Source organism: Budorcas taxicolor, chromosome 2, assembly GCF_023091745.1.
Source record: "Budorcas taxicolor isolate Tak-1 chromosome 2, Takin1.1, whole genome shotgun sequence".
In the NCBI taxonomy this organism is placed as follows: Eukaryota; Metazoa; Chordata; class Mammalia; order Artiodactyla; family Bovidae; genus Budorcas; species Budorcas taxicolor.
This window is the reverse complement of record NC_068911.1, coordinates 1833553-1849140: the sequence shown is the minus strand read 5'-3', so window position 1 is coordinate 1849140 and position 15588 is coordinate 1833553. Positions and strand designations below refer to the sequence as shown.

At 58.7% G+C, this 15588-nt stretch overlaps 1 protein-coding gene across 2 annotated transcripts in view; it reads left to right on the top strand.

The window, feature by feature from the left end:
- MAD1L1 (mitotic arrest deficient 1 like 1) overlaps positions 1 to 15588 on the top strand; it is a 238344-nt gene that overhangs the window by 146736 nt on the left and 76020 nt on the right. For both annotated transcript variants that reach the window (XM_052656304.1, XM_052656297.1), the window contains exon 13: positions 6317 to 6373. In XM_052656304.1, coding sequence (XP_052512264.1) covers positions 6317 to 6373 — 57 coding nt within the window. The remainder of the gene's footprint in view (positions 1 to 6316; positions 6374 to 15588) is intronic.

The following is a 15588-nucleotide window of genomic DNA, read 5'->3' as shown; positions in this document are numbered from 1 at the left end:
TGAAAAGAAGGGAAGCGAAAAGCAAAGGAGAAAAGGAAAGATATAAGCATCTGAATGCAGAATTACAAAGAATAGCAAGGAGAGATAAGAAAGCCTTCCTCAGCGATCAATTCAAAGAAATAGAGGAAAACAGTAGAATGGGAAAGACTAGAGATCTCTTCAAGAAAACTAGAGATACCAAGGGAACATTTCATGCAAAGATAGGCTCGATAAAGGACAGAAATGGTAGGGACCTACAGAAGCAGAAGATATTAAGAAGAGGTAGCAAGAATACACAGAAGAACTGTACAAAAAGGATCTTTACGACCCAGATAATCACGATGGTGTGATCACTGACCTAGAGCTAGGCATCCTGGAATATGAAGTCAAGTGGGCCTTAGAAAGCATCACTACAAACAAAGCTAGTGGAGATGATGGCATTCCAGTTGAGCTATTTCAAATCCTGGAAGATGATGCTGTGAAAGTGCTGCACTGAATATGCCAGCTAATTTGGAAAACTCAGCAGTGGCCACAAGACTGGAAAAGGTCAGTTTTCATTCCAGTTCCAAAGAAAGGCAATGCCAAAGAATGCTCAAACTACCGCACAATTGCACTCATCTCACACGCTAGTAAAGTAACGCTCAAAATTCTCCAAGCCAGGTTTCAGCAATACGTGAACCATGAACTTCCAGCTGTTTAAGTTGGTTTTAGAAAAGGCAGAGGAACCAGAGATCAAATTGCCAACATCCTCTGGATCAATGAAAAAGCAAGAGAGTTCCAAAAAAACATCTATTTCTGCTTTATTGACCATGCCAAAGCCTTTGAGTGTGTGGATCAGAATAAACTGTGGAAAATTCTTCAAGAGATGGGAATACCAGACCACCTGACCTGCCTCTTGGGAAACCTATATGCAGGTCAGGAAGCAACAGTTAGAACTGGACATGGAACAACAGACTGGTTCCAAATAGGAAAAGGAGTACATCAAGGCTGTCTATTGTCACCCTGCTTATTTAACTTATATGCAGAGTACATCATGAGAAACGCTGGTCTGGAAGAAGCACAAGCTGGAATCAAGATTGCTGGGAGAAATATCAATAACCTCAGATGTGCAGATGACACCACCCTTATGGCAGAAAGGGAAAAACTAAAGAGCCTCTTGATGAAAGTGAAAGAGGAGAGTGAAAACGTTGGCTTACAGCTCAACATTCAGAAAACGAAGATCATGGCATCTGGTCCCATCACTTCATGGGAAATAGATGGGGAAACAGTGGAAACAGTGTCAGACTTTATTTTTCTCGGCTTGAAAATCACTGCAGATGGTGACTGCAGCCATGAAATTAAAAGACTGTTACTCCTTGGAAGGAAACTTATGACCAACCTAGACAGAATATTAAAAAGCAGAGACATTACTTTGCCGACTAAGGTCCGTCTAGTCAAGGCCATGGGTTTTCCTGTGGTCATGTATGGATGTGAGAGTTGGACTGTGAAGAAGGCTGAGCACCGAAGAATTGATGCATTTGAACTGTGGTGTTGGAGAAGACTCTTGAGAGCCCCTTGGATTGAAAGGAGATCCAACCAGTCCATTCTGAAGGAGATCAGCCCTGGGATTTCTTTGGAAGGAATGATGCTGAAGCTGAAGCTCCAGTACTTTGGCCCCCTCATGCGAAGAGTTGACTCATTGGAAAAGAGTTTGATTCTGGGAGGGATTGGGGGCAGGAGGAGAAGGGGCCGGCAGAGGATGAGATGGCTGGATGGCATCACGGACTCGATGGACATGGGTTTGGGTGGACTCTGGGCGTTGGTGATGGACAGGGAGGCCTGGCGTGCTGCGGTTCATGGGGTCAGAAAGAATCGGTCACGACTGAGCGACTGAGCTGAACTGAACTGGTGCTGTTGTAAATGGAACTGTTTAGTTTCTTTGTCAGATGGGTCCCTGTCGCCGTATAGAAGCAGCTCTTGGAGGTCCGGGCGTGCGGGGCTGCGTTGCTGTGTGGGACTTCTCTTGCGCTGGGCAGGGGCTCTGCTCGGTTGCCGCGTGGGCTTCTCGTGGTAGCGTCTCGTCTCAGAGCCTGTTTCATTTTGTTTCTGTTCTTTCGGCACCCTTGTCTGGCTTTCATATCGGTAACGCTGGCCTTGTGAAATGAATTTGAATGTGCTCCCTTCTTTTTCATTTTTTGGATGAGTTCAAGCAGGACTGGTATTAATACTTTTTTAAATGGTAAAATTCGCCTGTGAAGCCCTGTAATCCTGGGCCTTTCTTTGTAGCAAGGGTTTTGTTTTTTTTTTTTTTCCATTAATTCTTGTTACTCCTTATTGGTTTGCTAAGACCTTTTTTTTTCTTAATGTTTTCCTGATTGTGTGTTCCTAGGAGTTTGTTCCCACGTTGTCCAGCTTTCCGGTGTGGGGTGTTGATCACAGCAGCCCTTCAGTCTTTCTGTTTCTATGGCGTCCTTTGTCATGTCTTTGCTTTCATCTCTGATTTTATTTACTTGAGCTTTATCTTTTTCCTTAGTTCAGCTAGAAGTTTGTCAGTTTTGTTTATCTGTTAAAAAGACAGCTCCTGGTTTTGTTGACCTTTTCTATCTGGCCCCTGGGTGGTTGTCTGAACCCGAGTTCTCTGAGGGGATAACGGCTGAGCTGCTCCTTCACCTTGCGACACCCTCCGCTGGGTCGCTCCTCCAGGTCAAGAAGCCTTGGGGTTGGTCTCTGGTCTGGCCTCCCGCCCACGGTGATGTCTCAGAGACAGAGGGCTGGTGAGGAGAGAGCTCTGGAGGACGGGGGCTGAAGCCTGGCCCTTGCCCAAGTTCCAGGGCGCTGGAGCTGTGGTCCCAGGCCCACTGCCTGCAGGGTGAGCACCCCGGCTGTCAGCAAGGGTGGACTGAGCCGGAATGGGGCCAGGCCCACCATGGACGTGCCCGCGGTGGTCCTGAGTGCATGGCGGGACCCGGCTCGCTCCAGGCCTGGGAGACATTCTGTTCATCCGGGGCTCCCGAGGGGTGAAGGGCTCCATCCTGCGGCTGCCCTGGAGCTGCGGCTGCCCTGGAGCCGCGGCTGCCTGCAGAGCCTGGCGCCAGGCCGAGCCCCGCACGCTGCTGCCCACCCACTTACAGGCTGACGTGTCTGCGGCCTCAGGAAGCGCGGCGCACCCCTGCCTGCAGCCTGGCGTCCACGAGGGCGGGGGCGCCGTCTGCCCCGTGTTCGCTTCCTGGTGAAGGTGCGTCTGGGGTGCTGCCTGGATGTGCCCTTCAACTAGCATCTGTCTTTGCGATTTGTCACCATCCTCTGTGTGCAGTGAACCAGAAGGCAGGGGCCTGAAGCTCCAGTCTCCTCCTGTCCCTGTGACCTTGGGCGTCGCCTGTCCTGCCTGCACTGGGCGGCGTCCACGCTGGGTCAGGGGCAGTTCTCACTCGGAGATGAAAGCAGCCCCTAGTGGTCTGGGTGCAGCCCTCCCCTGTGGCAGGCGGTGTGCAGGCCTGACGGCTCTGCGGTCACCGGACGCCTCCCGGTGACGGCCCCTGAGCTGGCCGTCTCCTCTGTCCACACACCTGCCCCGCCAGCTCCGCTCCACACAGCGCAGCCAGAGGGAGCGTGTCCCCCGAGGACTCAGGGCGGCTGTGCCTTTCAGGAAGCGCCCTGGTCTGGGCCACGTGAGGTGCCGTGGAGTCCCCGGATGGAGTCTCCATGCGGCCTGCTTTCTTCCCGTGTCACCGTGCTGTGCCCCCGTGTAAGGCTCACCCTGCAGGGTTCCCCCCCCTCAGCACCACCTCGGGCTCCCCCCGGTTGCAGAGCGCGCCAGCTAGGCGACCACCAGTGCCTTGCTCCCCCAGGCGAGGAGCTGGCCAGGACAGTGAGGGCTCCTCCGGCCTCTGTGCCCATGTCCAGGCCCAGGTGTCGAGGCTGCGTGTGGCCTGCGGCCACCCTCGTCCTGCACCCCCGGGTCCCCCGAGTGGCCGAGATGGGGGTCTGGTGGCCCTGCCCCTCCCCGCAGCGGCCTCTGCACAGTGTCCCCTCCTACACATCCAGTCCCCAAGGCCCTGCCCAGGCCAAGGGCATGTGAGGACAGGAGCCGGTGTGGTGGGGGCCCATCTCCTACGTTTCCATCCTTCAGACCCGAGTTCTGGGGGGCTGCCAGGAAACTGATGTTTGCGGGCTTTTGCTGAGGAGGGAGGGTCGACCTGGCGCCTGTGGCTTCATTCTGCCCCCACCCCAGTAGCCTTCCCAGAGCCCAGGGGCCACAGCGGCCTGGTCCTGCCTCCTTGGCCCCGCTGGAGGCCGTCCTGATGTCTCCCCGGCCCCTGGGCTGCTCTGAGGAAGGGCTGCAGCCAGTGCTGGTGAGGGGCTTCCCCGCCGCCACCTACCCCCTGCCCAGCCTCCGTCCAGCCTCTGTCCTGCCAGGCTTTGTCGGAGGCCTTCCCTCCTCCAGCCAAGGGCCTGGGGCACTCTCAGGGGCTCCGGCACTGGCGGACGCCGTGCTGTGCGTCCACTTGGCCCTCCCCAGGGCCCGTGACGGTCTGATCGCCTGCAGCGACGGCGCACGTCCTGCCTAGACTCCTCCGCTTGTGGTAGCGGAACCGCCTCCCTTTCTCCCCAATTTGTCCTCCAGAGTGCTGGTGCCTGTATATTTTAAAGCTACTTTCTCACTGAAGTGTGACACACGCACACACACGGATCACACGTCGGCACTGTCAGCTTGATGAGTATCCCCAGGCGGAGCCCCCAGGATCCCCCGTTACCTGGTACTCCAGGCCCCCAGAAAGATGGAGGGGCCCCTGCCAGCCCCACGCTGTGCCCCGTCCCCCACCCCCGTCCTGTCGCCTTGGCGAATGTTGTGCTGGTTGGTGTCTGCCTCCTTGGGCATGGCTGGTCCCCTGGCCTCTTACCCGGGCACTGAAACTCCACCCTGCCCGGGTCCAGCCCCGGTGGATCCAGGGTAGTTCGAAGGGGAGACGGAATCGGCGTCCTAGGAAGAAACTTATTTAATTACAGATATTAAGAGAGATTAGAAAGGAATAGTGTAGTAGGAAGATTAGTGGAGAAAAAGAGGCTGAATAACTTGGTTTACACGGAATACCAATCACCACCTACGTAGGCCACGGGCATCTTTCCGTTCTCCCGAAGGAGAGGAAGCATTGAGGCCTCCCTGGTCCGATCTTAGAAGCCTAGGCAAAATTAGCAGGCTTGGTGAGTACCTACGTTCCAGATGGGAATTCAGCCAGAAGGGGAAAGAAAGAACGACACGGGGGAATCAGTCTTTCCAGAAACTGATCCCATTTCTTTATTTTCAGGTTTGCTTATATACTTTTTGTTATACATAGGGATGAATACAGAGTCATGCGGGGTCAGCAGACCTGACCCTTGTCAAAATCAGGTGCTTCATATAAATGTATACAAAGGTCTTAGGGGTTTTACAACATCTTCTGGCCGTGAGGCCTGCTGACATTTTATGGCCCTTTCTGATAACGGTCAGTCAACCAGAAAACTTATTTTTTCCAGGGGTGATTTTTTTTCTTAAACCAGGCGCCACCCTCCAAATAAAGCTGCATTCCTATAGGGTGAGGGTGTAGTGGGTTACAGTCAAGAAAGGAATTTACTCAGCCTAAGGTTTAACATGATTGATCTTAAAGGTTAATACTTATTTCTCCTATGTGCTAGTTATATTCATTATAAGGGCAGGGAATATGGAGATTTAGCAGCAAATATTGGCTCAACAAATGAAAAACCCTTCACCAATATAATTTCTAATCAACCCACTAATACTATACTAATAATTTTGTAACTTCTCAAAAGAGTCTGTATTTAGAAAGTTTTAAAGCATCTCGTGCCTCTCACAGTTGGGAGGCTGTGAACAATCACATGTGGCCGGAGGAACCTGCTCAGGCAGGCTAGAGAACCTTCAGAGGAGTTTGTAAGTTGAAACACTCTTGTCACACCCAGGAATTTTTATTAACTGGAGCTGCAAGTTAACTCCTTCTCCGAGAGAAATGGTGATGGGGGAGAGCCTAAGTAGGCAGACTGTGGTTTTGGGGGTAGATGCTCGGGAACAGCGGGTTTCCTGAGGCTCGATCCCGCCTTTGCGTATGCCGAAGCCTCCTTCCTCATGACCTTTGCGATGGGTGGAGTTCCTCACGCTGGCTCCCGGCACCACCCTGAATGCCCTCTCCTTCAGGCAGCTGCTCAGGGGTGGCCTCGGCAAGCTGTTATGTTACCACTGCCCCTCCTTCCAAATGGGGATTTCAGGGCTCCCCAGAAAGTGGCGGGGGCACAGAGACGGCAGGTGTGGTCCCTTGGTCCCCGGGAGGAGAAAGCCCACTGACTTTCCTTCTGTTTTGTCTTGAAGGCTCAGCTGTCACAGGCGCTGGAGGAGCTCGGAGGCCAGAAGCAAAGAGCAGACATGGTGAGTCTCGATGCTGCGCCCAGTGGAGGCCTTTGTGGCCAAGGGGCACAGCCGCAGGACCGTTGACCGACTTCTTCATCAGAGACGCGGCTACCAGTGGGGAGGGGGGGCTTCATGGTTGAGTCCAGACTCCCCGCCTGCTCCAGGCTGGGGTCCAGAGTGCCCCTTTTCCGAGGCCATGCTGCCCAGCAGCGCAGACCCCACCCTGACCCTGCGGGGCGCCCCTCGCCGTGTGCGTACCGGGCCTTCCAGCCTCGAGGGTCCTCTTTGTTTCTGTGCTGCCCCGGCTGCGGGCCTACTTCTGACGTGAGACCACGTCCGCTCTGTCATCCTCGCCGCCGGGAGCCCTCGCCTGGGCGCGTGCAGATGCGGCCACATGACCCCGCTGGGCCTCGGCGCCCACGGGAGACAGCGTGGCCGTGAGCGTCCTCGTCCAGTGCGAACTGTGAGCCGCTCCGGCGCCTGGTCTGGCGGCGCCTGGTCTGGCGATACCCCTGGGCACAGGCAGGCCCTGCGGCGGAACTGGCATGTGTTGTCCGGTTGCCGTGCCCAAGGCGGCTCGCCCGCTAGCCGGGGCGCCCCAGGAGGCTGCTGTGGGCGGGGCCTCGGGAGGCTCCTATGGGCGGGGCTCTGGGAGCTGCTGTGGGCGGGGCGTCCCGGGAGGCTGCTGTGGGCGGGGCCTCGGGAGGCGCCTATGGGCGGGGCTCTGGGAGGCTCCTATGGGCGGGGCTCTGGGAGCTGCTGTGGGCGGGGCGTCCCGGGAGGCTGCTGTGGGCGGGGCTCTGGGAGGCTGCTGTGGGCGGGGCTCTGGGAGGCTGCTGTGGGCGGGGCTCTGGGAGGCTGCTGTGGGCGGGGCGTCGGGAGCTCCTGAGGGCTCTGAGGGCTCTGGGGCTCCTGTCTGCAGTCGGAGTCCTGTCTCGGTGTTGGCGCAGCCAGTGGGGCAGACACAGGTGGGGGTGAGGTGTCCTTGAACGCGCCTTGTGCCCCGCGGGCGGCCCTCCAGCTGTCGCCACCACTGCTGACCCTTCCTGTCGGGAGGGCTCCACCCGTGGAGGCCCAGGGGGCGTGGCGGCGGGGGTCGCCCCGCCGAGGAGTCAAGGGTGGGGAGGCAAGCGGGATCAGGGAGCTGGGTTCAGAGGATGACGCGGCGTTAGAGATGCAGCGGGCATGGGGTCCGGAACCCGGAGTCCCGGCTGGGAAGCACCCTGTGTGCTTACCCCTCTGGGTGGGTGTCGGTGCCCAGTGGCAGAGCCCAAGGCCGACCCCGCCTGGCTGCTCCAGCGCAGATGCCTGTCGGGGGTCGGGGTCGGCCCCACCTGAGGTGGAGAGGCTGTGCCCAGTGAGGGCCCCAGTCCCGTGTGTGATGGACGCCATTGGACAGGACAGGGTGGCCTGGGGCCTGGAGGAGCATTTCTTTAGGAGGCAGAGGACACGTCTGGACCCATGGAAGCCCCGATCGTGACCATCGCCTCCGGGAGCTGGGAGGGTAGGCTCTGGTGACGGGGAGTGGGGCTCCCCGGGGCCTCCCCACCTTCCTGTACTTGTCCACTGACCTTGACTCTGGGGCTGGGCCCCGGTGGGGCGTCCTTGAAGACTGATGGCCCCTCCCACGAGGCCCTGGGGACGGGATGTAGTGCTTCCTTGCTGGGGTTGAGCTGGAGAGTGCCCCAGGGCACAGTTGCCCTGAGAAACCGAGATGAAGCCTTGAGGGCCACATGCCCACGTTGCCAGGCTGGGAAGCCTGCATGTCGCCCTTCCCCATCCCCGAGCTGCCCTTCCCCAGCCCTGGGGCTGTTTTGGATGAGCTGGGTGCCCTCTCAGGAGGAGGGGGACAGGCCTGCTGTGCTTGCCCGCTGGGACAGCGGCCCTGCCTCATGGGGACTGCAGGGCGGTGTGCTTCCTCCTCCTTTCAGCTCGTGCCGTTTCTGCTCCTCGTGTGAAGCCTCCAGGGGCTTTGAAGTCCCTCCTCCACACCGGTCACACTGGACCTTGCTGGGGGTGGGCAGCCAGGCAGGGGTGTTATTGCATGTCTCCCGGGGCAAGTCTGGTGTCAGCTATGGTGGAGAGCCTCCTCTGGGCCTGGTGCCCCAAATTCAGTGCCAGGCCCTCCCCGGGGGGCCTCTGGGGACCGCTCTGCAGGAAGCATGCTTCCCTGTGGCTCAGACGGTAAAGCGTCTGCCTACAATGTGGAAGACCCAGGTTCGATCCCTGGGTCGGGAAGTTCCCCTGGAGAAGGAAATTGCAACTTATTCTAGTATTCTTGCCTGGAAAATCCCATGGACAGAGGAGCCCGGTAGGCTACAGTCCATGGGGTCGCGAAGAGTCGGACACGACTGAGCGGCTTCACTTCACTTCCAGGAAGCAGCTTGTCCCAACGGCGCTGACCCATCAGAGGTCATGGAGTGCACGGCCTGGCTCTTGTCTGAGCCCAGAGGTGCGGTGCTGGTGGCCCCTGCGTGCACACCCGGGGCGCTGCGGGCTCCCCTCACTGGTCCTTTCAGGCCTGTTGTTGGGTCTGGGCTGTCGCTGTCTCCTCAGAGAGGCTTCTAATCTCTGCCTTTGATTGTCCCATCTTTAGCTATTTCGTGTTGTTCACTTCACTTCTGCCTTCTCTTTCCTTGTTAAAGGGAAAATGAGAAATGGCAGCGCCCAGGGACCTGAGGGCAGGAGCGTGCGAGCCTCTGTTCTCGCTCCCGACTGGGTCCAGAGGGCCCTGCGGCCCCTGAGGACACAGGCTGGTGCAGGGTGGCGACCTGGGGCCTGACGCCTGTGGGCCAGTCCTCAGGGAGCGGATCGCCCAGGAAATGCTTGCGTTCGGTTACAGGGGGCTTTCTGGTCTGATGTAAACCCCCCAGGGGTGGAGGAGTAAGAGGCTGGAGCGGGGGCAGTGACCGGAGCGCATGCTGAGGCTGGGAGGCCACAGTCAGCCCGCTCTGCCACGCCAGTGCCGAAGGCCTTGGTCCTGCCCGTCTGTTGCTGCCATGAGAGGGTGTGCTCCTCTGGGTCTGGGCGGCGAGTAGCCTGTGTCCAGGGGCCCTGACTGCACCCCAGGGCCTCCGTCTAGGACGGTTCCTGCTCCTGCTCTCCCAGCCCCAGCTCCCGGACCTGCTGTTCTCCGGCCCAAAGTCAGCTCACTAGGCAAGAAGAGACGTTTGAGAAGAAATAAGCATCTTTAGGCAATGGTGGATGACAGCACGAAGATAGTTTGACTCTTTGTTAATAATCAGCAAGTTCATGCCGGTTAGTATGTGTGAGTACCGTTCACGTTTCTTTCTTTACATGCAATTAATATCCCGAGGAAAGGCGTCCCCCACTGTAGCTGTGTCTTTGACACGCCTCACCCTGATTAGCTTGGGAGGGCTGTGGCCGGAGGGGACTGGGCTGGACACCTGTGCTCGGGTCCGCGGCCCGCCTCCCAGGGCTCCTCCTGAAAGCGCCGCCCCCCGGGCGGCCTGGCGACCCCCTCCGCCTCCTGCCGCCTGCCTCCTCCGCTCTGTCTCCAAGTGGGCGCAGTGGTCCATGCTGTGAGCGCCCAGGCTTTGCCGTCCAGTGATCCGTGCTTTACAGCCGCCTCCGTTGCCATGCCCAGTGCAGCCAGGCAGGTTCCAGGGGCTCGCAGGCCTCCGGGGCTTTCCCTGCTCGGAAGCACCAGCGGCGCTCGCTCTGAGTCCTGGGGCTCGAGCACAGATCACACAGTTTGGTGGGAGGGGGTTCGTAGCCCTGCCGGGCCGTGCCCACCCCCATGGACCTTGCTGACGCTGCGTCCTTGTGCACCGCAACGCTCAGGGCAGTGAGTCACCGGGAGGGGGGTGAACCGCCATTGTTCACCACTCACACCGTCGCCCGCCTGCGCCCCCACCCGAACATCCGGCCTCATCACAGTCCTCCAGCGGAGCCAGCGGTCTTTCCGTAAATTATTAAAAGCACCTCCTGGTTCTGACCGGTGGTGAGTCATTTCACGTTCTGGATCTGTCCTGCTGTGACTGAAAAACGTCTGTCCTAGGTGGGCGTGTCGGTAGGGCCCATTGGTGGAGGAGACCACGGAGACCATGAGGAGCGGGCCTCCCCAGCCCTGGGCCCCTGCCCTGAGCCTCAGCGCCTGCTAAGAAACGCTGCTTTCTCAGGAGCCTGGCCCGGAGGCGTGAATCCACGTGTGCAGGCCCACGCCGCTTAGGCTCATGTAGGTCGAGCCAGACGGTGATTGAAGCTGTGGCCTTGCAAGGTCCCTGCATCTCTGAGAGCCAGGCGGTGACGACAGGCAGAGGGCCAGGGTCCCGCTGGCCGGGCCTGGCGGAGCGCCCCCCATCTCTGCATGAGCGAAGCTCGAGCCGCTCTCGTGGGGCCTGCGTGGCTGCCATAGTCACAGCTCGACCTTGGGCCACTTTCCTTCTCTGCGCCTTCTTAGCCGTCCTCCCGTCCCCTGCCCCGGCTGAGGCCCGGTGCTCGCTCACCAGGTCTCGGGTAGGCCTCCCGTTGGACTCCAGCTGGCAGGCGGCGGCTCCCTGCGGGTCTGTGCTGTAAGAGGTCTCTCTGTTAGTGAATGTACCGACTCCAGAAATGGCCTTCCAGAGTGAAACGCAGCCTGGACACGTTCTCCAGTGGGGCTTCTTTTTATCCGAGGCAATGGTGTCTCCCAGCTCAGGTCAGCAGCTGGCTGAGCCATTGCTGACAGCCTGTGGCCTTTTGCACCTGGCGTGGCCCCCAGGCTGAGGCGGAATCGATAAGGGGGTTGTTCCAGACCCTCCCAGGATGCAACACTCCACCCCCCCGACCTGAGACCTTCCTGGGTGCTCGATGGGTCCAGGCTGAGCACCCCAGGCCCTTCGGCCGGGGTCCCCTCTGATCTCAGTGTCCTCTCGTCTCCAGGAGGCCTGGGGCCCTGCCCAGTGGGGCTCGGGGGGGAAGGCAGTGGCCTGGACCTCTGCAATGAGGGCCCTCGGTGGGGCAGCTCTCCGTCTGTGGGGCTTGCCAGAGGCCGGGCTCCTTTGCTGAGACGTGTGTGACCCCTCAGGCTGGTGCTCACCAGCGGCCACGGTAGTTAGACTTGCTTTTGGGGGAGGGGGAGCACGTCCTCGCCCCCACGCCAGTTATTGCTTTGTGGGGTTGGGTACCACCCCTGGGCCCCAGCGGCTCATCCTCTCGAATTAAACTGAAGTTCACAGGCTCTGTTTAAAGGTCGTGCCATACTAGTGAGCTCGCCTTGAGGACCATTAGCGTCCAGTCTCCTCGCAGAGAGGGAGGGGGGTGTCACCAGTGGATCCAGGGCGGGGTAGCGCTCTGCTGGGGTGGTGATGCCTGCGGGGTGCCTGCCCAGGACCCGCGGACCCAGAGATGCCAGCCTGGCTGCAGGGAGCACGCCTGGTCTCTCTCGTCCTTCTTCCTGTTCGGTCCTCGGCCCCGGGGGCCGGTCGGTTTGCTGGGTCCTCAGGAGCCCCTCCTCCCTGCCCCCCACGCACCCCGTGGGCTCTGGCTTCCCGGCCTCCCCACGCTCCTGTCTCTGCCCCTCCTCTGGCTTGTGCCATGTCCTGGACGCTCCCAGGCCGTGAGCTGGGCCAGCCTCGGGGCCCACCTCTCTGGGATCCTGAGCGTTGCTGCCCGCTGGTCAGTGTTTGCTCCTGGGGAGGCTCAGTCCCACCCAGGCCCTCCGTCTGTGACAGAAGCACCCTCTCCGGCTCTGGTGGGAGGAGGTGCGGGGAGCAGGGCTGCCCCCAGGCTCTGGACCTCGGGGCGACGCCGGGCCAGGTAGAGAGGCACAGGGCTGTGAGCACCTGGTGCTCCGTGTCCCGGGGTGGAGCGCGGGCGAGGCAGGAGCAGGCTCCAGGGACCGGCTTGGAGCTGGAGTTGCAGGCAGTCCCTGCCAGACAGCTCGGCCTCCTGGGGTCCTGTCCCTCCCCAGGTACTTCCAGAAAGGTCTGTCCTGGCCCTGTTCTCCCCCAACCTCCCTGGACCGCCAGGCGCCTCTTCCAGAAGGGGGCAGTGTGTTGTTGCTTCAGAGTCGCCCCCAGCAGAGACTTTGCTGTCAGCGACTGAGGCCAGGACTGGGGGCCCCTTGCCCGTTCCCTGCGTCCGGGTCCCGTGCTCTGTGCCTCGGCCCCCCACCCCCGGGTCAGCTGCATGCTGCTCCTCGTCTGTCGGGACCTCCCACCTCCCCTGGAGCCGCCTCTGACCGACCCTGCTGCAGAAGAGGCGGCGCTCGCTGGAGGGGCTGCTGCGGCAGGCGTCCTGAGCTGCCCGAAGGCCTTCGCCTCAGCCGGCCTGGGGGCTTCACGGGTGCTGTCCCCGGGCCCTTCCCCAGGGATGGAGCTGAGCAGGAGGGTGAGTCCGGCCCTGTCCGTTTCACCAGACCCCGAAGCGAGGCTGGCTTGCGAGACGCAGCGCCCTCTGGTAGCACGGGTTTCCCTGGTGGTCCCCTGGTTAGAATCAGCTTGCGGTACAGGAAACACAGGTTCCATCCTGGTCTGGGGAGATCGCACAGGCCGTGGAGCCGCTCAGCCCGGAGCCGCGGTTGCTGAGCCCTTGCTCCCTGGAGCCCGCACCCCGCGAGGAGAGAAGCCTCCAAGTGAGAAGCCCGCACACAGCAAAAAAGGCCTGGCCCAGCCAAAAATAAAACATAAAACTTTCTAAAACTTAAAAAAATCCAAATGGAACTAGGACAAGTAGCTTTCCTCTGATCACACTGTGATTAAATTTGAATTTAAAAGCACAACCAAAAAAAAGAAATAGCACCTAATTCTTGAAAGGAAAAAACCAATAGCACAAGAGAGTCGGTCTTCATTCTTGGGTCTAAAATGGAGAAAATAGTCTTAATGGGAAGTCTTCCCTCCAGAGCCTGTGGGAAACAGCCAGACCAGCGCTGAGAAGAAAAGCCACAGGTTTAAATATTTATGTCATTGAACAAGAAGGAGTGAATATGTGTGGATTAAACACCCAATCCAAGAACTTGGAAAAAAAAGACAGAATTAACCTTAGTAAAGAAGTACGAATTTGTAAAGATCAAAGCAGAAGTTAATGAGAAAGTGAAAAATGGTAGAAATAACAAATAAATCCAAATGCCTGTGCTTTGAAAACAGATCAGTAAAACATATTAATTATTCACAATCCTAGTAAAAAATTAATACAAACCATCACCACCCAAACTAAGAAATAAGAGCAGTTAGCTTGGAGTTGCTGACTGGGCTGGGGCGGGTGAGGAGAGCATGTCCTTGGCGCCATAGGCTCTGGTCTGACCTGGACGAGGCTCCCCGTGTGCAGCCACTCAGAGCCCTGGAGCTGGACACACAGGGTGAGCACTGCCCTGCATATGAGCCTCCCCTCATCAGTGAGGAGGACAGCTGGAAGCACGAGTTACAGCGAACCCTGGAGAGAGAATCACGAGGTCTGGGAGTCCTGTAAAAAGTTAGGAATTATGTCACAACTCTGTTTAAAGTGAAAACCTGAAAGAGATGAATCATTTTCTACGAAAATATAACCCCTGAATACTGACTCCAGAAGAGAGAAATTTCAAACAGACCAGTTACTACCAACTTGTAAAAAAAACAAAACCCGCCACCTCTGTGGCCCCGCCAGCAAACAGGAAGGCACGGAAAGGCATGAGATGGATTGTGAGCCCCAGGGAAACCCCACTGCAGCTCCAGTGCCATCCACACTGCCCAGGCTGCCCGGGCACAGGGCAGGGAAGCGCGGGTCCTACGGATGCCAATTCCGCAGGGGCCCGCCTGTGCCGCGTGCATCCACACGTGTCGGGACCGGACGTGCGCAGGCGCTCGGAGGTGCCGCGTGCGTCCTCGCGTGTCGGGAGGGGACGTGTGCAGGGCTTCTCCAGGACAGGCTGTTGCTCCCACCCTGGGCTGTCAGCTCACAGGACGTCTGCTCCGTATTTGCTAAAAACCCGCCTGACGAAGTCCAACACTCAGTCTTAAGATCCCGTGATAACATACGGGTAATTTCTCAGCACGAATGTGTTCATTTCAAGCGAAAACTGACACTCTCGCTGTAAATAGGAAGATGCTAGATTAGTTCCACCGAAGCCACAAAGCAGTCAGCGGTGTCCGGTATTAGAACCGTAGCCTGGTGCTCTGGAGATTGCAGCGGTCACTGTTGGGCAGGAAGAGACACAGGGCCGGTGCTGGGAAGGAGCAGGGACACGGCCAGGGCGAGCCGGTCGGCCAGCAGGCCTCACAGCCCACTCAAGACCCCACGAGGCGGTGGGCGGCAGAGCCAACCCACGGGAATTTGACAGAGCCTGTGTCTACAGATGACAAGTCAGACGATGAGGAAAACCTTCCCTCCGACTCCAGCAGCAGTAAGATGTGGGTGGACGCAGGAGCCGCGGGTCCTGACGGACAAGCCGGCTCTGCCCTTGGCCGAGCCCTGGGACGTGCCCCAGGTTCCTGAGAGCAGGCGGTTTGGGTTCTTTTTTTAAATTAAGGGGTGGGCGGGGCAGGACATAGAGGGCCCAGGATTCTTGGGGACAGGACTTCGGAAGCTGACCCGGTTACAGACAGGAAGCCCCGCTCCCTGGGGGCGAGGAGCCTTTCTGCACCACAGCGAGGACAGGACGGCTGGGCCCCGCCCTGAAGCTCAGCAGGACCCGTGGGGCCTTCCCGGTCCCCGCCTCTCATCCGTGAAAGACCTTTAGCTCCCAGGCTGTCCCCCAGTTCTAAAGAGCAAGTTTAATCAGAAAAGCAAGAAAACGCAGAAACAGAGGGAACCAGTCAAGCAAGATGGAACAGTAACGAGTTCAGCTCTAGCAGGAAGTGCAGGGCCTTCAGCTCCTCCTCCAGACAGTGGGCAACTTCCTGGCCCGAGTGCTTGCGAGTCTTGCAGACACTGAGACCCCTGCCAGCTCGAAGGCGTTTACTTGGTGCTGGCTCCCTGCATGTGGGCCCAAGGCCAGTTGGATGTAGAAGGTTGATGGTGTTGGCACCCAAAATAACCCCCAGCTACTGCCTCACAGCAGAGCAGAAGAATGCCCGCAGGCCGCTCAGACACCCACAGCCCTCGCTGCGATCCCTGAAAGCCGCTGGGGGTTCGGGGCCTTTGGCTTGAGCAGCCCGAGCTCGCCCCCTCCACTTGGGTCACTGCAGCCTGTGAGCGACTGACGGCCGCGCGTTGTCCGGTGACGACGTCAGATGGGACTGCAGGCAGATTTGCGGCTCCGGGACTCAGCCTGCAGGGTCGGCTCACGCCCAGGGGGTCTGCCTGTCTGAGCTGCC